The sequence below is a fragment of the Aptenodytes forsteri genome, unplaced genomic scaffold (assembly GCF_000699145.1).
Source record: "Aptenodytes forsteri isolate BGI_AS27 unplaced genomic scaffold, ASM69914v1 Scaffold237, whole genome shotgun sequence".
In the NCBI taxonomy this organism is placed as follows: domain Eukaryota; kingdom Metazoa; phylum Chordata; class Aves; order Sphenisciformes; family Spheniscidae; genus Aptenodytes; species Aptenodytes forsteri.
Window position 1 is genome coordinate 2486648 of NW_008794451.1, and position 27537 is coordinate 2514184.

Below are 27537 nucleotides of genomic sequence, written 5' to 3' on the forward strand. Positions count from 1 at the left end.
ACTTGAAATGCTGGTTTGAAGGGCTTACACGTTCCTTTGCTTCAAAAAAATCTGTCTGAAATTTGATGCATAGATTTCTACCCTGAAGGCAAATTGATCTACCTAAAGAGAGGAAAAAAAATATTAGTTTAATATTTTTCAATTATTACACTGGTCTACCCAATTCTAACGTTTTTCATTTACTATTATGTAGAGAAACAAATAGCTTGATTTAACACACACAATATATTTATTTCCATAAGTAAACAGTATTTTTTTGCTACATCATAATTTTCATAATAGCAAAATAAATAATCTGAAACTGCAGAAATACTTTTGATGAGTGTATCTTGACCTTGTCAACGGTAGCAAACTCTGTGCCTGGTTTTGTATAACCACTTAAAGAAGAACGGTTGCATTTGTGGAACGTGTTTGCGTAAACAGTGAAAGGAGTTTAGCACACTTCCACCTGCAGAGTTGCTGAAATACAACAGATAGGTTTGTTGGCCAAGATACACTTTAATACACAAAACACTTAACTTAGGCCTAATCTTTAAATTGCAATACATTCAATTCTGTTCCTCTGCTTTATGTCAGACAACTTTATTAACTTGATTTTCTGAAGTATGAATCACATGTCTTAATGCACTTAAATCATGTTTGCATTAATCAGACTCAGATTTAGGCCTCTCATATCCATATTTGCAGTTTCTGACCCTATGTAAATATAGAAGTTTTAGAAACTGCGGCCACTAGCCATTTGTACTAGCTAAATTGTGTAGTACTTTTGGAAAACTGGAAAGAAATATGTTTTAGAATGCATAGTTATGATGCCATTTTAATCAACAGTAATTTTTGTATGGATTTTGGTTTGGGAAAAAACCCAACAACTTCAAGCTTTATGGCCCTGTCCCACACCCCTTTGCATCTGAAAGATACTGCTTGGAGTAAAGCAAGCAGGTTTTGCCAGTGTCTATGATCAAATCAGTGTCCTAAAAACATCTTACAAGCAGGTCAATTTTAATAAGATCTTGTGTCTGCGACATTGTATGTGTACCAAAAAAAAAGAAAAAATATTCCCAAACAAAAATTGTTAATAAGTAATACCATTGTGCTCTTAATTAGAAGTTAGATGTGAAACACAAGTACACGGTTTAAAATCCTTGGGGAAAAGTGACAGCTGAAATTAATTCCTGCAACTCAAGATACTTATGAAATAAAATTTATTTCTCCAAAATAAATTAAGATGTTATTATATCAAGGCAATAATAAAAACAGTTGGAAAAATAAAAAGGTTGTCATTTGCATCAGTACAAATAACCACATTAATTATTTACAAATACAATGTTAAAATTTCCTCTTTGAACGCACGATTATGTTGCCAGCAACAGCATTCCTGGGTTGCTGCTTGTCCAGTGGGCAACATTCCTTCCTTCATAATTCTTGCCCCTGAAACAAAAGATCTCTCATCAGAACCCTCCGTTAAACTTTTGCACTCAATCTACCATATCTAAATCCATTTGTACAAAGATGTACATTGTACTCTTGATCATTAAGATTTATCTTACAAATTCAAGAAAACTAGCTGCAGGTCTCAAGTCCATGGCTTCTTTCTCAAATTGTGCCCCCTAGACTGAAGTTATTAATGCATTTTTGTTCACTATTCTTGTAATTGAAGCGCATTTGCTTTCAAAATGAGCATAATTTACAAATTTTTCAGCATATATTAAGTTCTAGCAGATAAGTAGGAAAATATTATGCAGAATATTTTGAGAAGACATCTTCATATACAAATCCCTGTAGAAATTTTGTACAGTTTAAAGGAGCACTGTCTTTTGAAATAACTCTTCTGTGTAAGGCTTAAGGTTTCACATTGAACTGCATTATTGCATTTAAGTTCCTAACAACTTAAGTTTCTAACAATTCAGGAAGTGTTTGTAAAAACCCTATCAACAATATCAAGGTATCAAGTATCAAGAGGAAAAAAGCCTATGATTTCTACCAATATGAAGTGAGGAAAATCTTATCAACATTAAAGTATTCTGGGGTTTCTACAGTACACAGAAATAAATGCAGCCAAACACAGTATGTTTGGCCTTGGGGCTTGGTGGGGTTTTTTTGTTAATTTCTAGAGGTTTAGCTTCCTGCCCCCCTCCCCTTTTAAAAACAGGCTAACATGCTGGACCTAATTATTTGACAATTCATTTATAGAAAAAAACAATCAGGAGTATTAGGTGATCAGCAAAACGGTCTCTCTAGTACATGATCCACAGCAGCTGTTTACGTTAGTCAGTACTGCGGCACAACAGAGGCCATATCAACCACTAATGTTTCATAACATCACATAATGGCTCCTGTTAATTATAAATACAGAAGCAATTATGTGGTATCTATTCATGTTTAGCTAGATGCTTATTCTTTATGAGGAATGCTATAAATAGAGTACAGACATCCGTAAGCAGCACATAATAAGCTTACAGCTAATGAATGAAAGATTATTACAATAACTAACCGATTTTTTTTTAACTACGTATACTAAACGTAAAAATTACTCTTTTTTTTAAATCAATCTTTGTACTTTGTAAAAATTAATGATTTTTTTTAACTACGTATACTTTTACAAAAACGTAAAAATTACTCTTTTTTTTAAATCAATCTTTGTAAGCACTAATTTTTACTTACTTCACTTGCCACTTTTAACACAATTTTATTTCTCATTTCAGTACGGAACTGTCTCCACAAAAGATTAATTTGCTGTAAGTCAAATCTGATTTGGTTTTGGGGTTTTTTTGGGGGGTAGGGGTTGGGGTGGGGTTTGTTTTGTTTTTTTTTAAATAAAGGCAATTACTTCAATTTCCCAGAAAAATGAAAAAGGGGCGTGGGGGATGGGGTGGGGTTTGTTTTGGTTTTTTTTAAATAAAGGCAATTACTTCAATTTCCCAGAAAAATGAAAAAGACATTCTGAATGTTCGGTAAGATGTTTCCAGTTCCTTTATTAGGAATACTTACAGCTTCTAACAGTAGCAGAGTGCTGTATTGTTAGAAGATCTTCACTGCAGATTAAAGCAGAATAAGAACAAAGAACGATTCAACTGAAAACTCTGTGACCTGGTTATTTCATGAGTCCCAAAAAGGCAGAGTGGACCAGGACAGAAATCAACCCTAGCTAACAATTCCTTCCCTGAACTAATATATTTTCTGTAATAAAGAAGGAAGGAAGGTAGTGTATTAAGGGGAAAAAGAATGAGACAGACTATACCCCTGGGCAAAACACATACACACACAAACACACACACACAAACACACTACCCCTTTTCCCCAGATAGATTAGGTAATTGAGTTTTTAGAACTAGGACAGAAAGTTCCTGTGGAAGATTGGTCAGTCAGTCTCAATGTGTTACTAACGGAGAAAGTCTTTTCTTACACCTTGTTAATATACACAGTTTTTAAACAAAGAAGCAACCATCTCATATTCTAAGTGGAGCCAGAACCCCTCTGCAATAGCAATATATTTCATATTTTATGCAGAATGCTTCCAAAATCCAGTGTTTTATCTACTTAACTATGATGAAAACAAACTTGAAATTTCATTTCCCTCATCCCAAGTCTCTAAAGGAACATGACTGGAGTAGGTCTATTTTCAAAGCCTTTCTTATATCGTTCTTGGGCCTCCCCCTACATGGTATTCCTTAGCAAAAACAATAACAAGGCAATTTGTCTGGAAAGGAAGGGTCTAGTCAGCAGGTGTACAGGGGCTAGCTAGGAAATCCTTTCCTTCAGAATCATCCCCAAAGTCTTAGGAAAAGTTGGAAATATGTTAATGATGTGTGTGAAGGGTAGCAGCAGGCACTGTCCTGTTCTTGACTATCATAAATAACATTTAACAGAAATCAAGATGGAAGAGCTGACATTGCTTTAATTTGCAGTGAAAGAACCTTCACATTGAGCTGCGACACAGCCAAGCCCCCATGATCTAGAATACAGATCAAACGCCTTTGGTGACTATGCAGAAAGAAGACTTCTCCAATACCTTATCCTCGGGAAAGAAATAACACGCAAATGCAGCATAATCAAAATGGCAGGAGCCATTTCAGTTTTGGCGTTTACCTCTAGCTGGCAAGCATCTTTTAATGAACTTAGTTCTACAGAAAGCCTGTTTATCTCAGATTGCATTTGTACTTGTAGTGACTGATTCATGCCCCAAACCAAAGATTTGTATCAATCATAAAGTAAAATCAGCTATCTTCTCTATTCTATCTGTATGCTCCCATGCACTATGCCAAAAAATTCCCTCCGCGTTCCTATAAGCATGCTAGATCTCAGTGCTCTTTTCATGCAATTATTTTGACAAGATAGATACCTACATCATTCATAAGAAGCTCTCATCATACAGTGTATTGTTTCATTTCATTTCAAGGAAGACCATGTCCATAGCCAGAACATCAGGTTACTAAAGATAATCAACATTCAAATTTCTCCACAAAGCAGACAATTGAAAGTGTGCCATTAAATTTGTAATTTTTAAATCATTAAACTGGTTTAACTTTAGGGGATTAAGATTCAGCAAACACCAGGATATACAATACAATTACTTGGGGAGAAGTAATGACACTATTCTGAAGAGACACCATATTGTTCCTTCTAGGCAGTTACGGTAATGGCATTAAAATTGATAATTTGTTGTGTATCCAAGGAACATTTTACCTTTTCAAGAGCTTCTAGGCTCTGTTGTTTTCTTTCAATTTTCTTCTTCAGCTGATTTATTTCTTGATCTCTCTGGAGCAATTCAAACTCTTTTTCACGAAGCTCATCTTTAGAATGCTGGAGTTTCTTCTCTAAGCTCTCAATCTGAACAGAAAATGCAATTAAATCAGAACAAGTATTTTACTGAAATCGGGACAATTAAAAAAAAAAAAAAACCCCCCCCCGCCCCAAACAAAACTCACAAATACGGTCAGTATTACCTCTGACTTTGGATTCCCTTGTCAATTTTCTATTTTATTTTTATTTTGTCAACATTTTCCTTTATTAAAAGAGCAGTTTGGGAGCTATAGCATATCAAGTAAAAAAATACATCTTCATTTTTATACTGGTATTTCCCTGCAAAATTTTTAGTTTTAATTGACAAACATAAAATATTTTTACTTGTACATTATTAAGGTACTCCCGTCCCTCTCCCTACAATAAGGAACCAGTTTTACTCTTCTAGGTTAAACCTGGCCAGCTATTGTGTCCTAGGATCAGACTTTCTCATAGAATTAGCTGCCATTTGTTAGGGAAACTAGGTTTTTACTTTAAGCAAGAATTACCTGTTTATTGCATTCCTTAATTTCTAATTCTGACTTCTCTAAATTGCACTCTAATCGAATTATTTGTTGTTCCATTTCTCCCCTATGTTCACGAACTGTCATATCCAACTGTGTAATCTAAAGGTAAAAAAGGAAGAAAAGGAAATATTTTGAACTAGTATGCAGATTTTAAGAAGTAATATTACAAAATATGACAGCAAAATGAATGAAACTAATCCTTTGTAGTCTCAAGAATATTCTCTCAAGCAGTCAATATAAAAATGCACCCTAGCTATCTTGTTTAAAAAATTGGGGCCAAACACAAAGAGGGAAGGGGAAAATTGGGAAAAAGTCCATAACTGAGTATGTTTGGTCCTCAGATACACAGAATACAAACCTAGTTCTCATTTTAAATGGAATGTAATGAGTAGCTTAGTATACTAATTCATCTTGTTAGAAAGTGCCAAATTTTGCCAAAGCGAAAAAAAAAAAATCCTATTGCTTTGATGAATTCCCGGAGCAGCTCACAGGGAAGTGCGGCAAGAATATATTGGAAGGTCTGGCCTCTTCACAGTGTCAGTTCCTTGAACTGATTTTTTATTTAGTTATTTATTTTTTAAATCCCCACCCCTCCTTCTCTCTGCACCTCAAATATTCTTCGATACAAAGGCTGGTGACTCCTGCAGGAAGTAGCTATTAGAAGGCTAATTATATGTGACAGAAGAATAGTTTTTCCATGATGGGTATCAAATCTTGAAGCCAGACCAAAAGACTGAAAATATTTCAAGTGAGCTACAGAAATTTATTCACAACAAAGATACTGTTTCATATTTAGAGGCTGCTTTAGAGCTAATCAGATATGCTCCAGTGCAAACAAGGAAACGAATCTATCATCTCCAAGCACGCTTCAGTGCAGATCTTTCCTTCATTTTATCAAACATCAAGATGACAACAGTTGTCCTATAACTTCATCGCTACGGAATAATTACGGGACAGGTTTGCACAAGGCTTCTGTTCTATCAAAACAGCAGTCTGTGGTCCCTTAGGGGAGCACAACCTGATTTTCCTGGTACCATAAGGCTTCAGTAATATACAGCTGGTTTTGAGGTTGACACTGTGGCTACATTAACAGCACAGTTTGGAACGATGTGTGAAGGCAATTAAACCTAGTGGACTTTTTATAAGTTATCTACTACGTTACAGGATAATTGTCAGTAACATACTTAAAGTCATCTGACCTGAGCTGCTCTTTGTTTCAGTTCCCAATTCCTTTCTTTCAATGCTTGGTCCATGTCAAGGAGTTCTTGTTTTTTGTCTTCAATTTCCCCCTTGCAATACCTGAAATTCTCATATGTTTAATTGCTTAATGCACATTCAGTTGCTTAGCTTCAAGTATCCAGCTTGAAAATCATGAGATCTATTACTTATTTAAAAAACATGAACCAACTAATTGATTGCAAAGAAACAAACCCAAATGGAATAATTGTGAACTCTATTCCAGGTGGAAATTTCTCAATAACTTCATTATTCAAGTTATTTAATTGGCTATCAGGACATGTTCTTAAAAAAGAATAGTACAGAAGAAAGTATCGTTAATTTACGGTCAGAAAGGAAACTGGACAATTTCACTATAAAGGAAAGTAATTCCTCTTACAATTATTTCACAACTTTGGGATTCAGAAAAATAACTTTAGCAGATTTTAAAACAGAATTCCCCAAAAAAGAATTCAGCACCACTTTTAGAAATTAAAAGTGAGCTGAGGAGCTAGCTACTGTATCAAGTTATCTTACAGCCACAAACCACCTAAAAATTATAGAGAGCTGCTAAGAAGATTAAAAAAAGACCATCCAAACTACTTGCCATTCCTAAGGAAAAACTAACACAACTAAGTTTTCATGATGGAAAAGATACCAGCTTACCTGAGCTCAGTTGTTAGATCCATGATAGCAACATGCTTCTCCCCCAGAGAGGATTGTGCATTCTGTAATGCATCTTGCAATTCCTGAAGCTGCGTTAAAGTAATTTTTAATTCTCCGTGGGCATTCTGTAATGCAGATTCTAGTTCTACTATTTTCTGTAAGGCTTCCCTGTGGCAAGTCTCACTTTGAAGCAGCTTATCTTCTAAATCATTCACTATTTTACACACACACACACAAAACACAAAAAGTTTTATCATCAGTAAGTCAGGGTCTTTATGCAACACCGCTGCCTACTAGCACTTGTGGTCATGATCAGTTTTCACTATCACTATTTTTAGGAAAAATCTAGAAAAACAGTGACTTTTGAGGTTATACAACAACCTTTTCATGTCACCTAAGTCTTTGCTGTTTTTATTCAGCTCATAATCTATAATTGACTTGAAATATGAGGATGTATCTAAAAACATTTGGCCAAGGAGAAAGTACAGAGACAACATAGTAACTGAATATGCAGTGCTATGGAAAATGCAAGCAGAATTGCTAGTAAGCCTCTGGTTTAAAAGAATGGTAAAATTAAATGGAGGAGGAGGGGTTGGAAAGTTTGTTATTTCTACAGAATCTCTTGTGGGGTTTTCTGTTTGTTTTAAAGAGCTGAATTTTTGTAAATAGCATATGCCTTTAATAAATCCATGTGTCTTGTTTGATTACCACATTAATAATCTGCATTTCCAATTTACAGGGAAAACTACTTATTCATTTCACCTGGGGTAAAGGTACATCCCACAGAAGTGAGAATTTGCAAAGGTACGTTAAAAAAAAGTTTGTGGGTTTTTTGACAGGTTTTTTTGGGGGGTGGTGTTTGTTAGGGGGGTGAGATTTTTTTAGTTGTTTTTGTTTTGTTTCTTTTAAAAACTATGGAATTACCAACACACACACACACAAAAAAAGAGTAACCCCTCCATCAAAATTATCATATTTTTACTCTCATGTACTTGATTATAAAACAACAGGGGAAAAAAGAAAAATGTCTAATCTAATACATACAGAGCAATAGCATGATGAAAGGAAGCCTGAGAAACAAAATAGTGAAATTACCCTCATTTGCCTTTTCATTGAGTTCTGATTGTGCTTCTTCCAAAGTAATATCCAACTGATTTATCTGCATTGCTTTGTCTTCACCATCTCGTCTTAATTGCACTACTTCTTTTTCCATACCAGTAAGTTCATTCTTGCACTGATCCATCTCCAATTTAATTTGTCTAAATAGAAGCAGCAACCAGAACAAAATGAACCTTGTAACAACAACAGTGACATATGCACATCCTTACATGCTCTAAGACGACAACCATTTGTGACTAAAATAAGAATAAAAAAGTCATATTAAGTAGGCTTTTCTCGGAATCAAAACCATCTTCTTTAAGACTACCAAGCCCTCCTAGAATCTACTAGCTAGAATTACAAGCAACTTGATACATTTATGAATTGAATTGCATTATGAAGTGCTGTCTTAACGCTAAATAGGTTGCCGGGACACGCATTAACTCCACTGGAAGACTGTTCCAGAAACTCATGCCTCTGCTAGTTAGAAACTTCCCTTCTGATTTCCAGTCTATGCTCATACGGAGACCAAACTGTATGACTGCATAGCTGAATACCATTTCAGACAACAATCTTTCTTACTGATATGTCTATTTGCAGAATATACCTCTCAGTTATTCTAAACCTACCTGATTGTACTATTAAGTTCATCCACCTTCTGTCTGTTTAAATCTGCTTCCTGAGCAGCTAGGCAAAGTTTCTCCTCTACCTTTCTCAACTCATCTTCTGCATATGCTTTCTGCTTCTGAAGCTCTTGTTCCAAATTGGATACCTATTTAAAATGGTATTTAAAAAAAATTGGTACTTTTAAATTACATGCCAAAGAAACACACATCCTTGTCTTGCAACTCACATAGCGGGTTTTAACACAACAGATTTCTTTGTAGTCTAAAATTTTATATAATTTAAGACTAGAACTTTGCAGTCACATTTGAAAGACAAATAGTTTCTATAAATATAACAAGATTCAACTTTCTGAATTTTAATGTGCCTCTCCTTAATTGCAGTCTAGGGTTTGATTTTCCAAGTACTTAGCCACGCTAATGCTAGCTAGAGTTTCTAATAGCACAGAACCTGGTTTAAGACAAAATAAACCACTAAACTCTTTATTTTAGATATATCTAAAATAATAACTATCAAAGAAACATTCAGATTTTAAAGGTATTACAAAAACATATATAAAAGCATTTAATCATCTGTCTTTATGTAGACACTTCTCACCATACTGTACCTGTTTTTCAAGTTTAATTTGATTATCTTCCAGCTCCCCATTTCTAACAGTTTCTTGCTGTAACATTTGCTGCTGATGATGCAAAGTTTGTTGTAAGAGAATATTTTGTTCACTTGTGTCTTGAATATTCTGATCTTTTAGTTTTATTTCTTTCTGTAAATAATGAACCTGAAAACACATTTATTTTCCATTACAATAAAACATTTTTATTTGCACTTGCATCAGCTCTTCTCTTCATTCTTAATGAGCACAGAATCACACCTATGATTCAGTAAAACTTCTGGCTCTGAATTTAGTTGCATTACAGTTTCAACAGTATGTAACACATCTCATAATTCATCACTGAGTTGTTCTTTAAAGTGAGGAAAGAAGTAACTTATCAGCCCCGGTTTTTGACTTCTTGCTTTCTAAATAAACCTAAACTTTTCAATATTTTTTAAAACATATATAACAAAGATTGTTCATTTCTAAATTACTGAACTACTTTTCTTTCTGTCACTCTTCTTACTTTATTTCTCAGAAAGTCTTTGTTCTCCCCTTGAGTTTTTGTTCTCAGTCCTCCCCTTTATTTCTTCCTGCCTCTGTGACAATAGTCATTCCAAAAAAAAACAGGAATTCTGAGTGCCTAACTTATCAGGCCATTCAACATGTGACTTCTTAGTTATGAATGCCAAGAATTTTCTGAAAAAAAGGTTCTTTAAAAAAAAAAAAAAAGATCACTGACTGCTCAACGCAAAGTGGAAGTAGTGACTCTCTCACTTACTTACGAAAACACTGGTCACAATTACAAAGCCGCACTTGCTACCCTTGAGTTTCACACAGCATCCAGCCTCTTCATATACAGTATAACAACAACAGATTTTAGGGCTTAGAAAGCAGCAGTAAATATCACAGGCTTATGCGTAACACAGACCATAGATTTCCATCCAGTTACTCCTGTACCGCCTCTAGTAATCTGCGGCTGACTGAAGCCTATCTCTCAGCAGGTAGGGCAGCACTGACATGAACAGCCTACTATGATAATTAGTTCATGTGGTTAGTCATCCCCACAAATAAAAATTCATACCAATAATATTTAAACTTAATTCTTTCTTGCTTTCATGTAGTAGTGGAAAGTATGATAAAACTCAGGGGCTTGAAGTAAAAATTTTTTTATGCCCAGGACTTCTTCCCCATTCAGATATTTGAAACACAAATCAATTACATGCACCTAAGTTTATATTGCAATAGTGCTGTCTCAATTCTTTTTCCAAGATAATGCTTTCTTTCACTTAATTCTGATTTTGGTACTTCTCTCAACAATTCATTTATCTTGGTACTTCTTTTCCCTAAGCTTATCCAGTGTTTCTTAGTTATGATTTTCCCCTTTACCCTCACAAAATGTATAGTCTTTTCCCAGCTTATTTCCTATTCACAGTTCCTGCTGCAAATGTTTTGTCTCTTATTTCGCAGACAAACTTTTAGATTAAATAATTCATAACAAGTGTTCTCTGCAATACAGAAGAATGGTTAAAACAAGCTGTTACCTCTTCAGACTTTTTTTTGAGCTGACTTTCAAATATCTCCTTATTTTCTTGTGACTGACTCAAATACAGTGCAACTTCTTCCTTACATACGACTAGTGCTGACTCAAGTTGTCTCACCTAGTTGAATGTAACAGATTACTTAAAATTGCATGGCATGGTTTTTATTAATCAGTCTAAAAAAAGGTGTTAAAAAACATCTTTGTGTAAAATGTCTGAAAAGCTACATTTTTATCTAAAGAGTATTAAAACAGGCATGGAAGATTATGATAAATTTAAAAACAAATAATATTCAGAAATTAAAATTATTTGTGAAATTAAATTACAATACTTTGCAGTTAAATCAGATGAGACTATCAGTTATGACAAGATATTCCAGTATTTGTCAGTAGCTAGAATTCAAAAGCAAACATATGCCCAATACCAAATCATTAATCCACCACATTTTATTACATATTAAATGTTACATATTGGAATGATCATCATATGTTGCAAGTGCTGCATGGAAAATATTTATCAGGTAAACACTAGGAAGCGGTATAGATGGCTAAAAACATGACCAATATTATAATATCACGTCTAAAATATATGTCTATCAGGTAAACTAGGAAGCGGTATAGATGGCTAAAAACATGACCAATATTATAATATCACGTCTAAAATATTTATAAACACTAGGAAGCGGTATAGATGGCTAAAAACATGACCAATATTATAATATCACGTCTCGTCTATATGTCGTATCTAGACCAAAAACCTACATGACATTATCTTTGTTAGACAATGTTTTACTTTAAGAGTACAACAAGCACAGATCTGCCCTATTTGTAACTACAGCAATTTTATAAAGCAATTATGCATTGCATAATCTCTTATTGCAGGTTTCACCATAATTCTTTTAATTAAAAAAAAAAAAAAAAAAAAAAAAAAGGAAAGACTTCAGGTTAATGACTTCTGAAATATTTACATGAGACAAACTTCTATAAAGCAGCCTTAATATAGTTTGTCTATAGAGGACAAAAGGAAATACACCATTACTGCAAACTTTAAAACTATTAATTGAAAATTACAAAGAGCTTACTAACTTTGATTGTTTCTTCTGTTAACTGACTTTTCAGCATCTTCAATCCTTGATCTTTCTTGGTTTTATGATTTTCCATTTCCTGTTTGTACACATATTTTTTATTGAAGAGAACAAAATGTAAATATAGTAATAGTAATTTAACAAATAAAAACTCATACTAAGAATCAGGAAAAAAAATAGATCAGTTTATTTAAAACACAATTGCTTGTATACTGTATTCATGTACGTCACTTTGAAGTGAATTTGGTTCCTGATAGGTGTCCCCTCATATTCTGCAGCAGCAGCAGCAATTATTAAAAGGAATAAAACATTGCAATTATAGAACATTCTTGGTTTTCCACCTAGTGCAAAACAGATGCAATTGTTCTTTATCCAGATCTCTTTCCTTTAATTAGAGCGAGAAGCCCAAGGGGCAAACCAGAGGCATAAACAGAATGCCGAGATAGAAAATAATGAAAGGTCATTAAAGTTTGTACAATTTCTAGTAGTAGTAGTTGGGGACTACACTAGATTCAGTCGATTACTCAACAAGAATTAAGAAGCAAAAAAATAAGTATCTTTCATTTTCTCCAGTTTTTCCATGTGTTCATGGATATGCTTTTCATCATTATTAGTCACTTGTTTGATTTGCATTTAAAGAAAGCCAAGAGCCAACCTTACCTCTCTGCTTTCTATCAGCAGCCCATCCAATGATTCAATGTGATGCTGTTTATGTATAACATCTTGTTGCAAAATAGATATTATTTTCTCTTGTTCAACGAATTGTTGATGTTTCTTCTCTAGCTGTGTCTGAAGCTGTCCATAAGTAAATCATGGTTTATTATTTTAATAAGCTTTTTCGGAGAATTTGTGCATCTAAGTATGTCATTCAGTTCTATACACCCATCACTTTAAGAATGAAAAATAAATACATTGCTGCCATCAGCAGTATCGCACAGTATTAAAAATATCAAGAAATCCCAAACCCTTAATATTTTAAAGCAACAGGAGAATCAAGAGAATGAGGTCAGGCAGAGTGCCATCAGCCAAAACAGTAAGACATGCATACATTCTTTAGTAAAAGATGACAAGCTTCTTTAACAGCTAGAAATAGCCACTGTTATATTTCTAATCACCTGAAGCAATGGAATTTTTCAGGCTCAGGCTGGCAGAGGTTCAGCAAACGAGAGAATATTGTTAGAAGCTGTCATGCTTTAATCCCAGTAGGCAAAAAAGCTATACTTTCTTTTCTGTGCACGTGTGCTAGGTGTTTGGAGCAAAGAACAACAGTATTCTTCCTAAGTCCATATTTCTCTTCAGTCGAGCAGAAAAGAGGATATGAGTATCTCAGAGGGCAATCATGAGATTGTGTAATGTTAGATAGAAAAATGAACTAAAATCGGGAAATGTCAGGAGAAGATAATGTAACTTTTTAATTGGACATCTGCCTCAGAATTACTAAAAAGACAAAGAAGTTAATGCAGGAAAAAAGTTACCAAGTATATCATTCATACATACTAGCACACAAGGAAGGTCTTACTAGTTCAATCTGTTTCTCCATCTCTTTGTGCTGCTCAAGGTGAACCAACTTTGCTTTTTCAAAAGCAGAAGCTATGTGCTCATGTTCTTTGCTGATAGTTGTTTCCAACTCGTGAATGCGTCTGTTTTTCCCCTGGGAAACAGCAACAACAAAAAGGACTTAATAAAAATATTTAGCTGTGATATTAAATAGTGTTTTATTTGACGATCGAGTTCCTAGATTTCGTAAGAGAACAACACAGAAAATACTGAAGTTATACTCAGCACGTTTCATCTCAAAGGATGTCACACCTATCATATAGGTACAGAATGCCACTAAATGCAGCCACTACACAGAGACAAGGTGTCTGCCAAGGTGGACTACTGGCACAGATTATAGCAACTGGAGCAAGGAACTTCTGACAAAGACAAAAAGAAATTCTGTGTTCACATGGATCGATGGAATCTTTAAGATACAGGTTTCCATTTGAAAGGGACCACATAAATATTTTCCTTTTCTAGCAACCTCAGATCCCTTCCCAAAACTAAAAAAGTTTGTATAATATCCAGACCGGAATTTACAGTGCTCCAAGTGGTAGATCACCTTCTTCACTTATTACCATTTAGAAGACTTTTTATTCACAGGTCTACATGTATTTCTTAAAAATACACGGTTTAACAACAACAACAAAAAGAAACAGGGAAGTGATTTGTCCAATGTCCCAGTTAACATCTGGAATCCACCTCTGTTACCTCTTATCCCAATAAATTCATACAGAAGACTACTCCAGAACTTCAGAAAAAGAAATAAGAGTAACGGTGCCAACACAGTACATTCTAACCTGTTCATCCTATACACCAAACCAATCATGTATATGCTATTTTAGGAGTAGTTTTATCCCACTGGGGGGAAGGTAATTTTACTAAGTGGGGATTAAAGAGAGATTTAGAGAGTGAGCTCAAAGGATGGAAAAATCTTAATTCTGACAAAAAGAAATTTTTCATAGCGAGGATAAAATTCTGATCTCACTGAAACAAATGGTAATGCTACAATTGATTTCAATAGCACCAGATTTTCATTGCACACGTCATCACAAGGAAAAAGTAACATGTCCGTTAATAACTTACCATGTTCAAAAGCAGGAAAAAAGGGATGTTTTCTTTGAAGCAAGATTATTCAGTTTTCAAAAACTGCACTGTCTAAAAACTGCACAGATCGTTTAGCAGATCTGAAAGTCTATCCATTTTGAATACATGGAATAATACTGTTTTAACTTAAACTTTAATCTCCATTTATGTCATTTTACATAAACACAGTTTCTCATTGAGAACATTTTACCATGAGTTCCTGTTCCAACTCAGTATTTCTTGCTGTAGCAGCGGAATAAGCAACAGTCTTTTCTTCCAACTGTTTCTCAAGTGCAGAAAGTTGAGAAGATTTCTTTGTTATCTGAAATTAAATATGGCACAAAATAGCATGAAGACAACTGTTTTGGGTTTATTCAAGTATTTGTATATATTTTCTTACCACCAATTCCATTTTAGCTACTAATATTTCCTAGTATTTTTAATTATTTATTTGTTTGTTTATTTTTGTATGATCTATTAAACTTTATTACTTACAAAGAATTCAGAACAATTTACCTCAAATGTATCCAATTCACGATAATTATCAGTGCCATATGAGTGAATTAGCTATTGCAGATTTATAACATTTATGGCCATTATTAGGAAATACTGCAAATCCCATTATGCTGGAATTCTAAAAACGCATTAGCACCAGAATGTAAACATTAGCATTTTAACTTATTCAACCAGAGAAGAGCTAGCTGAAGCTTAATTTCTTTCTTTTGTGACTCTCGGGTCACGATGTTCATCTCTGGCAACTGTACTAACATTTAATGAGGAAAAATACAACTGTTCTTTCAACATCTATTTCTTAAGACTACACATTAATTCGACCATACCAAAGCAACAAGACCGTGCATATTTTCCACATAATAAGTCAAAATAGTAGTAGTAAAGCCCACTAACTACATCAGCTTTAAAATGAAATTTCTGACAACTAACAAATTAAGGCTGCTATCTTAAAGTTTTTCTGCTTGCTCAAAAGTTTATTTCCAATTTTTCTTAAATAAGTCAGATGTTACAATTAACATGGCAATTGCAGTTTTTCCATAACTATTGTCTTAACTGTCTTTGATTATTAAACTAAACAAAAAGTGACATATTTTTTCAGTGCTGCTAAAAACTTACTGCTCTCTCTAAGTTACTAGTTTTTGAAGCCTTCTTCAATAGGTCTTCCTGTATGATTTGAAACTGACTGGCTCTCTGAGCCATGCTGGTCTTCAAAGAAGAATTCTCATCATCTGCTTTTGTCAGTTTAGTGCGTAACTCTTCTATCTCTTTCTGGAATCTTTGCCTCTCCTTTTCAAATTGCTTGCTGACAAGTTCCAACTGTTGACATTTTCTCCTCTCTCAAAGAAGAAAAAATAAATTTAAGATTAATTTATAAAAGAACATACAAACCAGCACTCAAGCAAATAATCATACAAACCAAAGAGAGGAGAAATATAATTTAATGACAGCATATTGAACTAACACATACAGTATTCAGACACAAGACTTTATTTTTTCCCCATAATGTAACTGAAAGCTGTGACTCATGAAAACAAACAAAAAACCCCAAACAAACAAAAAAACCCCACAAACAAACAAAAAAATTGAAGACAGAATCATTATATAGGTGCCCTGAAGTCATTTCATGGAGCAGTCCTAATAGTAATCGCAGAAGCTATTGCAGAAATTCTGCAACAGCAGGATACAGAGAAAAGAATCAAAGAAAATATGGAGACCTTAGCATAACCTGCATAAAGAAAAAATACATGGTTCTATTTCAACACAACTCATAGCTTGGATATTGCTGAACAAATAACTTAACTAGCAAAAGGAAGAATACTGTGCCTGGAGAACATGACAATTTCCAGAATTCCAAGGTGGCAAAATGCTCCCTCTTCAACCAAACCATATCTGTTAGCTCACAGAGATATAATTTAAAACAACCCCAAACCTATAAAAACTATTTAAACCGCACCAAAAAACTCCTGTTCTGTGGATTAATCAGACAGAACTGCATAGCTATTTCCGTAAGCTTACCTCCTTGACTTCTGATCAATTTGACAGGCTCTGTTTCCAGGCCACATAACCTGCTATTTTCTTGTCCTTCATTATCATTAGGAAGATGCTCAGCTCCATTACAGATAGTTAAGTTTGCAGGAGGCTTTTGAATTTCTGCTTCCTTCATTGCCAGTTTAATGCTATTATAAAGGAGGAGACAATTATTTAACATTCTTAGTACATGCTACTTCCAATACCGCCTTATTACTTGCCTATTCTTGCCATAATTCAGTAACCAAAAAGTTATACCTTAGATCTGCAATCGAATGTTTATTTGATTCACAACAAGATTCAGAGAGAGCTTCTTTCGTGGAGGAACTGGATAGCTGGTGTTTCAAGTGGTGCCATTTGAACTAAAAGTTAAGGGATAACCAAGATCAACGCAAAAATCATCTTTTTATTGCTTCACAGCGTGATTAATTCATGTGTTAGCATATAAATTTTAAGACACATACACCAGGATGTTAAAAGTTTGGATAACTTGATCTTTAAAATTATTCTCCCAAGTAAGAGCTGGCAGAGCACTCCATATTTGTCTCATGTTAGTAGAAATTATAGGCATTATGGCTCTCTGAAACCATTCCTTTAGATATCTTTGTACAGGTACTGAAGCATGAACATTTTTGCTGTGAAAAATTAGGTAAATGGAGATACTAATCCGTAATTCCACGTTTTGAACTTCTCACATCATGCTTCCTTTCAGATTTCAATGACTGCACTTAATACCATTTTTTCCTCAAGTTACAGAAGGTTTCTGTATTTTCCATTAAATTAGTAGAATAATCCTGAATTTTTCCAGAAAATGTAAATGTATTTTCCAAAAGGGCCCTAAAACAATTTTTAAGGCTTTTCCAAATAAATGTTTATGGTCATAACAGCCCAAAACATCATTTTTATATAAAATTACTATATTCTCTTTAGCAGAGGTTACTTTGGCCATTCCAAAATCGTACAGAAAGCATGCTTTTGATTTTGTTTTCATTACAGCTACTCACATTTATACTTCAAAAATAAAGATATCTGTACTCCTGACCTCATATGTCTCTCTAGCCCTTCCTGACTTCCCAAACAGTTCCTCCAGTAACCCCAGTCAGTTCACAACTTTGATTGGAAGAGTCACGTAAAAAACCCACTCAGTTTAGTGATAAACTTCACCACTACAAGCTTCAGGCTCATAAGCCAGGGTTCATCCTGGTCAAACAAAAGTTAATTCACAGTCAGGGAAGGTGTGCCTTCTCTTTCCCAGCAAAAAAGAGTTCCTACAAACATCTCTCCTGCTCTAATTTCTCCATTGCTGAGGTTGACGCATCGACTCTGGCTGTGTGACACAATGTGTCTGCCATATGGGAAACGTCATACTGTTCTACTGGGAAGAACCTCAGCGTCATATAACAGGACATCGTCACATTTTAGAGAATATACCTACATCTGAAGAATCAATACATAGAACAGAGGAACGGAAAGTGTAATTTTAAATGCTTGCTGATTAATCAATTCCAAAGCACCTATTCCGTCTTCTTGAATGAGAAGACAAAAGTAAAATATTTAAATTAAGAAAACATTTCATCCATGCATCTTGAAAACCAAAGTTATTTTACTCAGATTATTTCTCAAGAACATCACAGGATTTCCATGCAATGTCAGTTAGAATTGTTTAAGACACATAATTCAATTTGTAAGGACGTATCAGTTACTGTACCTCTTCAGATGTACTTAGAGACAACTGGGAAATAATGGTTTCTAGTATGTTGAGCTCTTCCCTTGAATCCTCAATTTCTTGCTGGCATAATTTCAAGCGGTTATGTTGCTGTGCAGTAAGTGCTCTCAGCTCTGTGTTTTCACTTACTAGAGCATTTTTCTCTTTAAGTACTATTTCTTTTTCACTAAGTTCACTCTCAAGCTCAGTGATCTTCTGATCAGACTGAGTCAGCATTGATATCATTTCAGCGTTCTTTGCCTCTAGAGTCTTAATTTCTTCTTTTGTGCTATGATTCTCTTCCTTTAATTGCCTAAAAAAAGTGTATCCATTTAAAAGGTATAGGTCAACACAGAGAAGTAGACTAGGATTTTCATTATTAAAAGTACTAGAAGAACACACCATAACTATAATGCTTTACTAGTTTCCTCCCTCAAAATCTAGGATTAGCTCTATACAAAGGATAGAAAAGTTTTCACTGCTTTACTAAGTGTTCACTGTTCCTAAGGACCAAGATGCAAACTCCTATCAGCAAACAAAAGGAAAGAATAAACTACTTCTCATTCTTAAACAACTTTATTAAGTTTTAAGCACTATCAGGCGTCACTGGGAGGAAACAGGTCAAGGTGGCTTTAACTGTGCTGAAGCCAAGGAAATTTAAGAACAAGATAAAATAACTATATGACTATACCTAAAATGACAATGGATGAAGATAACGTACTAAGACTGAGCTAGTCGAACATTCTGGTACTAACAAGAGGGAGGGGTCCTATTTCTTCTCTCCCCTCATATCTGACTGTACAGTGAGCGAATTGGGTTTTTAGCCCATCACAAATTATTCACTTTTTTAAGTACCTGTTGATTTAGCAAACTGAATTAGCTCGGCAAAGGTCCTGATGAGTGCCAAACCCAGTGCAAGTTAGCAGAGAAGAGAGGGCAGTCTAGAGGAAAGACCCCCATCAGCAGCAGAGAGCTATTAAACAGGCTCAAGCTAGTGTAAGGGTGCTCACACACTGCCCACCCTTGCCAAAATGGCCTAAAGAACAATTGTTAAGACAGGAATGTGAGTGTGGACAGCGTGCGTGAATGGGATACCCAAAATTGTCTGAGAAGGTGTTTGTCCAAACCTAATAACGCTAAAGACAGCCTGCTGATGGTTGTCTTCCCTCATTAAAGTAATGAGGGAATTACCAAAAGACTTCTGAAGCAAAGGGGGGGTTCAGCTTGAAAAGAAACATACAAAAATTTGTAACAGTGGGAAAGGACCTTGGAGTGGGAACAGAGTAGCAGTCGAAACCTGATTTGACAGTTCCAGAAGTTGCAGCCAGCATCGCAACCTCTGTTCAGGCCTGAGTGCAGCCTCCCCATCGGATGGCAAGAGTATCCTTCATTCTGGCTAGGGACTGACAATATGGTGTGCAACAAGCGGGGACTCGCACCTGGCGGTGTAAGTGAACTCACAGGGAGCTTTCTCACTGGCACGTACATCAGTAGACTGCAGAACAGATATACATAAAGCCAGAGTACCCACATCTCCCACAGAAGCAGTGTGCGAGCAAGGGAACCTATGCTCCCAGAAGGCTTGGTGGGGTCTTGCTTGTTACTGTGAATATGTGTCAGCATGTGGGATTAGAACTTTTAAGGATTAGTTATACAAAAGAATTTAGAAATTTGTAAGTGTACGCTAACATTTTTTACCCATTTAGTATTATGGTTTGTCTGTTGTATTGCTGATACTGATCCTAAGTGTTCACTGATGCTGGTCCTGATTTGGTTTGAACTATGTGAGTAGTTGAGTTGAGCAGCATGTTCACAGTGACAGTTGTAACATGCAATTTCTTATCAAATAACTGTACAGAAATTTTTAAAAGCCTTTGCGTTACCTTAATTGCTCTTCTAGGATGTCTAGATCCTTTCTGTAGCTGACACACTTTTCATTCAACTTCTCTTTTTCTTTTTCACAATTAATTAAACGTTTTCCCAAGACTACTTCTTCAGCTTTAACCTTAAAAAGCAATTTTTTTCATTACTGTACAACAATAATCTAAATATGCATGGCCAACAGGCTTTTTAAAAAGAATACTATAAACACTGTGCTGTCTCTTTTTTTCTTTCTGGTTTTTTGAAAAGAATACTATAAACACTGTGCTGTCTCTTTTTTTCTTTCTGGTAAGCCTGTAGATAATTCTATTGCTCACTGTTGTGAAGAAAAAAGAGAGGGGCAAAGTAGTTTTCTTTTTTTCCCTGTCATTTAGGAAAAAAGTAATGTTATTTTGGTTTAACATTTTAGGGCATATTTGTGGTTGGCAATCTCCTTCCACAAGAAAAGAAGGCTAATCAAATGAAAATTCCCTGTAAGAACTAACTGTTTCAGGCCTGTATTTTCTCTTCCCACAAGGCAGAAAGCATTAACAATTTCGACCACTGGAACTTTGGGAGATGACTTCATTTTCATCTTAGCTCTTCTCTAGCTCATGCTTCATTGAACAGGTTATACAGATGGAGTCAAAAGAGTTCTTCTAAAAGGACCGTATACTTCTAAAATGTAAAATTCCCAGCTGGCAAGCAAGAGACAGAAGAAACAGCAGCAGTATTAGGATACCTCAAAGATGCAGACTGTCCAGACTGTGCAAAGACAGTTTAAAACTGGGTAACTGAAGTTATCACCACAAACTGTTGCTTACCCTGTCCCACCTCTATTAAGACTTTGCCACCAACAAGCAGAAACAATTGACCCACTGGTGAACCCGTTGCTGTTTGTTGCCCAGCTTACTGGAAGAAGCAAAATCCTAATAGCATGGCAAAAAACAAGGGACGAAAAAACACTCTTACCTTTTCTAATTTTTCAGTTATTTTCTCTTTATAATTTTTGAAAGCTCTTGTCAGCTCCTCCGCATTCAACAAAGCTTCATTTCTTTGCTGTTCTGCTCTGCAAAGAAGAATACCAATTTTAAAAATCACAAATTTCAGTCATTATGTAACTATCTCCTCCAGTTACTAAAAACAAGTACTAAATTAACTGCTCCAGGTAACTTCCTTTCTTCTTCCAACTTTCCAAGCCCTAGATAAAAAGAGTTTCATGTGAGGCATAAATTAATTTTAAATATCATTTTTGCATATTAACATAAACAGAATTCTAATAAGACTAAGAATGTAAAAATAAGCACTTTTGATTCCCCTTCAAAAAGAGTTTGATTCAAATTATCCTCCTGTCCCTACCAGTAAAAGCCCGTTTTAGGGACTGGGATAGCGTGCATGATAAGGAAGCAGAAGATAGCAGTGCTCCTTAAAATTCAAACTGCTTAAGGGGAACTAGAAAAGATTCTGATACTGAAGCGAGCTCTCGTGACGGAATTCTGGTGAGACTGACAGGAACTGATCAAAGGATAAATTCTTTGGGGCATACTGGAGAGATGGCATCAATAATAGCAAAGGAAGCTGAGACCGGGATGATATCAGGTGAGCAACTGTTCCAAGCAGCAACCCAGACTGCCTACTATTTCACTCTATTAGTCCACATCCCTGCCCCTTTCTTACTTTCCCCTGTCGTTACTCACTAGGGAAGAAGTTGGAACAGTAACCTCGGGACAGCTCAGGTATGCAGTCTGTTCAGGACACCCAACACAGGCACACAAGAATTACCGCTGCTCAATAGCATTTGTTTCTCTTCCACTAGGGGAACTGTGGTGACGGGGCAAGTGCCTCATCTAAGTACCCTCAGATCGGTGTTTCTTGGTCTGAGGACCACTGCCCATTTGGAGATGGCAAAAGTATTCAGAGAAGGGGATAAAGGGATTTTAGAATAACAAACAAAAGTGTTAGTCTAAAGCACTTCAGTTTGCTTGGCCAAAGAATAGTAAGTGGTTGTAATTACTGATTAAAAGCAAACGGTAATAGTTGTTAATACTAACTGTAACACCGTATGTTGCCTTTAACACTTGGCAGAAGCTCATTTTTTCTAAAGTACCAAAATATTTACATTTGCAACTAGTAACTAAGTACAGCTAGTTCCAACCCCACATGCTCTGAATGAACAGTGAACATAAATCAATACATATTTCTTCACCAGTAGTGCAAGCCCCACAGTATTTCCATTTGTCTAGCTATAGGAAGGTTAGAGGTAATTTCATGGGTAGATAAACCATGACAGGGGGTTTGCATTCAAAAGACTCAAGAAATGCTTTCCTAAGTCATTAATTCAGCTAATTTTTGCCCCAGGTAATGCAGTTAAATGAATTGGGCAAGTAAGAATCTTTTTATTTATTCCTCTCATTTCTTAAAAATTACATTTTGGAGGTGATAGGATTGTACACGGTAACTTCCAACAGTCGAAAGAAATTACCTAACCCTCCCAGTAGCCACACAACCACTACGCTAAAGGAGGCCATAGGAAAGGGAAATGGGGGTTGGGGTGGAATTACAGCACCCTTTTCAATAGTACCATATAGATCGGTAAGATTAAGGATAACATAAAAATGTTCTCTCAATTAAGTTGTGCTTCTGTCACTTTCCTCACACCAACCCCAAAAATACAGCACTCAGTACTGTTGAACACTGAGTACTGAGCATACGCTGTAGATTCTTGCAAGACAAAGTCAAAAATAATTCAGGAAAAATATACTCTGGACATATTTCAACTCTCTACTGCAGTACATCTATTCTGAAAGGGAAAAAAAACAGGCGATAAACTGGTTACTAGGGTAAGATATCAGCCTGCAACTACCAGCAAATTTCAAGATTTTAAAAGTGCCTATTTAAATAATAAGTATCTTCACACAGAATTTCCTCGTTGTTTTTTAAAAATAACATTCATAAAGCAGAGAATTTGCTTCCACAAAGTAAACACCTGCCAGTGGAAATAAACACTTATGCACTAGTATTCTGTATTCAATTTATTAAAATTACTTAGCTACCTCTTTCCTTGCTTGCTTCGTTCAATTAACTCCATTTTCAGATTTTTATAGTCCTTTTTATATCTTTGCAACATGTTTTCTCTTTCCATTCCTGTTTTCCGGCTTTGATCTAGTTTATCTTCTGCACCTCTAGCAAATAAAAAAAGCATAATTAAAAAATAGGAACTTTTTAATAAAGAAACTAGATTTTTGTTGTTCTTTTCTGCATACGATGCTTGAGAAGCGCTAGTCAAACACGCTGCAACTCTCAAAACCAGGTTTGGAACACCCATAGCCTCCAGCCTCCCCAGGAGTATGTCTGCAGTCTGGAGTGGTGCCCAAACCTCATCAAGAGGCATGAGGCGTCATGATTGCCAAGGACCCAGATGGCTGACTGCGTGTCATGAGATCTGAACATAGAAATCACTGTTTTTCTAGCAATAGGTATGACTGGTCAGAATACACACGTGGGAAACGACACTAAAATATAAATTAAATGTAAGTATTTTTACTTGTTTTGTGAAGACAGACTACTGAGATATTAATTGAATATTATATAGCATGAGGTTGTAAGATAAGCTGAGAGCCAGGTATGTCTTCCTGACAGCCTCTGGACACTGTTTACATCAGCTTTATTTGGCCATTTGCCTTGATTAATATATTCATTAAGAAAGAATCCTTTACACTACGTGCTGCAGTCACGTTTGAAAATATGTATGCTTGTTTACTACAGAAGATATGCAGTCATGTAGCATACAATTACTCTAGTCAGTTTTAAGGGCACATTCATGTTTAGCGCACGTTCTAAACTGGTTTCTTTTAGAATCACAGAATCATTTAGGTTGGAAAAGACCTTTAAGATCATCGAGTCCAACCGTTAACCTAGCACTGCCAAGTCCACCACTAAACCATGTCCCCAAGCACCACGTCTACATGTCTTTTAAATACCTCCAGGGACGGTAACTCAACCACTTCCCTGGGCAGCCTGTTCCAGTGCTTGACAACCCTTTTGGGGAAGAAATTTTTCCTAATATCCAATCTAAACCTCCCCTCGCACAAGTTGAGGGACTAGCCATTTCCTCTTGTCCTATTGCTTGTTACTTGGGAGAAGAGACCGACACCCACCTTGCTACAACCTCCTTGCAGGTAGTGGTAGAGAGCAGTAAGGTCTCCCCTCAGCCTCCTTTTTTACCAGCCTTTATTATTTTTTCTCCATTTCCTGAAGTACATTCCCCATATATAAGATATCAGTACAAAATAAAACACCTCCCTCCTCCTATATATGGCTCCAAAATGAGTTTCAAGCCCCAGATTACATGACCCACACAGTACCAGTAATTATGTCATCCTGAAAAAGAGACTGTGGACTAGCAAGCAGACCACAATAAAATATTGATTTAAAAGTACACCTATTACCTCAGAATTTTATCTTGAGCTGAAACTTCTGCTTCCAGGTTTACAATCTGTTCTTTTAACTTCGGAATGCTGACTAAACGTGTACCTAAAGTCGATTCAAGATAAGAAATCTGAAATACAAATATATTTGGGGTTTCATTAACACTTGCATATATACCTTCAGGTGAGATGCATAAAAACAATCTGCTTACTGAATGACACAGTGCTCTTAACCTTACTGTAGAAGATGCTTGTTCATCTACACAAACTGACCTCCAATTTTCTCCTCATTTAATATCCTTCCAGTTCCCTAGCACCATTCCAGTGTGATACGCTCTCTAGCAGAGTGACTTCTTTATATGTTGATCTTGTCTCTTTTCCCCAGAAGTTTACATTCCATATTTGTTCTTTCCATGTCAGACAGTCAAACGTTTTGTTTATCTACTTATTTGCACTGTCTTGGAGATAACATTTCTCACACAAAAAGCACTAAGCATAGCTATGTTTTATTGATGTTACATATAAACCAAATACAAGAATATAGTTGTCCTGAAAAAAAAACTGTACATACAAGTGTATATTAAATCAGTAAAGATTTATTAGATACAATATTTCCTTCTAATTCGCCTTCACTTTTTCAAAATAGAATAGCAGTATTAATCCAACCTGAAAGGTCAACATTTTTCATTTCCTAGACAAAGGATTACTATGCCATTATTATTCACATTAATCTTAATGTAGCTCAGACACATGAATGTACAGTACTAAATACATTATTGAATTATTTTCTTACATAATGTATTCTTCGTTCTGTGAATTAATGGCTTTAGATTAAACTTTGGAACATGAATAGGTAGAATTAATAATTAATATAGTTGTTTTGCTCATGGAGAAATAGATTCCAAACTATTCTGTTCCAAGATTAATGCTGAATATTATGAAAAAATAGAGTATTAAACTTTAAAGTTTAAATATTAAATTTAGATAGATTAAGATGAGACAAAAAAATAGCATCTTCTGCTTGGAATTACAGACTCAAAAGTCATGGTCACTGGGGTGATTTTTTGGGTTTGGGGGTTTTTTTGATGAATACACTAAAGATACATACTCTTGTTTTTGACTGCATCAATTCAAAGTTCATTGTTTCCACTCTGTTCTTTAGGTAGTGGTTCTGAGAAGCCAAAGATGCATTTTGCTCATGAAGGGCATCCAGCTTCTCCTTAAGACGTTCATTTTCTTCCACAGTTTTATCAGAAGTTGTGGATACTGAGTAAGACTAGACATAAAAAAAGCTTTTTATATATACACACACACACATATATGCATATGTAAGCAATATATACATCAATGGAAACTCTGCTGAACAAATGTATTTAAATCATATTATGTTTGAGAGGGCTCCATTGATATAATTGCCCAATGCTAGAGTGTATCAACTCCAAGCCCTAAAAGCAAAAAAATATTCATAAACATAGGAAACAAAAATAATAAAAATAAGTAATGAAGTGCAATATTTACTTCGGATTTTCTTTGAAAATCCTGGCAAGATGTTTTACCAGCATTCTTCTTACAGTTGGAAAAGCCTCGATAGTTGCAATTAGGCTGAACAAGGTCCTCCAGAGTGAAGTCTACAGCCTCATCGAAGAAGTGGCCATAACGTTCACTCGTACTAGCGCTAGGAGGGAGAGCAAAAAGTTGCTACACCGTTTTCTCTTTATTATTTTTAAATTGCTCATAAAGAGTATTCAAAAGAAAAGCACAAAAGGAGCTACTTGCAATAATCCATTAGACTGAGTAAGACAGATTTACACTACAAGAGACAGGCTGTTCTCATTCCCAAACACACTCATACCTGGAAAGCTCTTCCTCCACAGTTTGTAGGTTTTTTTCAGTTCTCCTCAGCTGATGCTGTAATGACTGTAAATCTGCAAGCAGGTCTTCATCAGCAGCACTTTTAGAGCAAGTCCACATGCTATATTCCATTGGTACCACACATATGGCTAAAATAATATTTAATATTAAAACATTTTTAAATGTACATGAGTACTATTTGCAAAGATACTTTTAAAGATACTGAAATAAGGCAAATAGAAAAAAAAAGGAAAGGCGAAAAAAAATACGAAAAAGGAAATATTGAATTTCCAAATGTAAATGTGCATTTCAACGCTACCTCTTCCCACGTTCACTAGATAAAAATTACTCTGTACAAACTGGGGGGTTTTTTTGAGAGAAAGAGTTTTGCATGTATTCATGAAGTATGAGAAGTTTCACGAGTTGCCGCTTATGAAAACTGGGAAAACGTGCTATACAAAGGTTGCCAAAAAAAAATCTCTTACACAACCCAGCTCGGTTACGCCAGAAGTCCCAGGCAGCTGGCAGGGTGCCTGAAAAGGCAACAGCGCGTAGGCAACGAACACGCAAAACTTGCCTCGCTGCCCAACGACCAGCGAAATTAAAAAAACCCGAGCAGCGAGGACTTGACAGCACAGAGGACGCGAGCTACTAAGCCGGGGAGGGGGGGAGGGGGCAGCCTTCGCCACAGCAGGTAAGACTTTGCAGATCGGGCTCGAGGTATTTTGAGGGGAAACGGTCAGATGATTCCGAGAAACCAACGCTCGCGGGCGAGGCGCTGCCGCCGCCCGCCCTTCTCCAGCAGCACGGGGGTCCCTCCGCCGCCCGGCTTTGTGGGCCGGAGCTGGCCGGCACCCGGCCCGGCTGCGATCCCACCTCTGCCTTCGCGCCGCCCCGCCCGCCTCC

The 27537-nt window shown here is 35.8% G+C and overlaps 1 protein-coding gene across 1 annotated transcript; it reads right to left on the reverse strand.

The window, feature by feature from the left end:
- Positions 1 to 24: 24 nt before the first annotated feature.
- CCDC18 (coiled-coil domain containing 18) lies at positions 25 to 26776 on the reverse strand. Its single transcript, XM_009290488.2, has 25 exons — positions 26633 to 26776; positions 26299 to 26449; positions 25889 to 26056; positions 24802 to 24911; positions 23407 to 23535; positions 21326 to 21422; positions 20377 to 20498; positions 18497 to 18806; positions 17047 to 17150; positions 16777 to 16937; positions 15877 to 16097; positions 14960 to 15070; positions 13643 to 13774; positions 12784 to 12918; positions 12125 to 12202; positions 11043 to 11159; positions 9517 to 9684; positions 8915 to 9057; positions 8283 to 8446; positions 7188 to 7401; positions 6506 to 6605; positions 5289 to 5405; positions 4684 to 4827; positions 4087 to 4167; positions 25 to 102 (listed from the first exon to the last, which is right to left on the reverse strand). Exons 1-25 carry the CDS (start codon positions 26761 to 26763, stop codon positions 25 to 27), a joined length of 3486 nt encoding a protein of 1161 aa, XP_009288763.1. The 5' UTR covers positions 26764 to 26776.
- Positions 26777 to 27537: the final 761 nt, after the last annotated feature.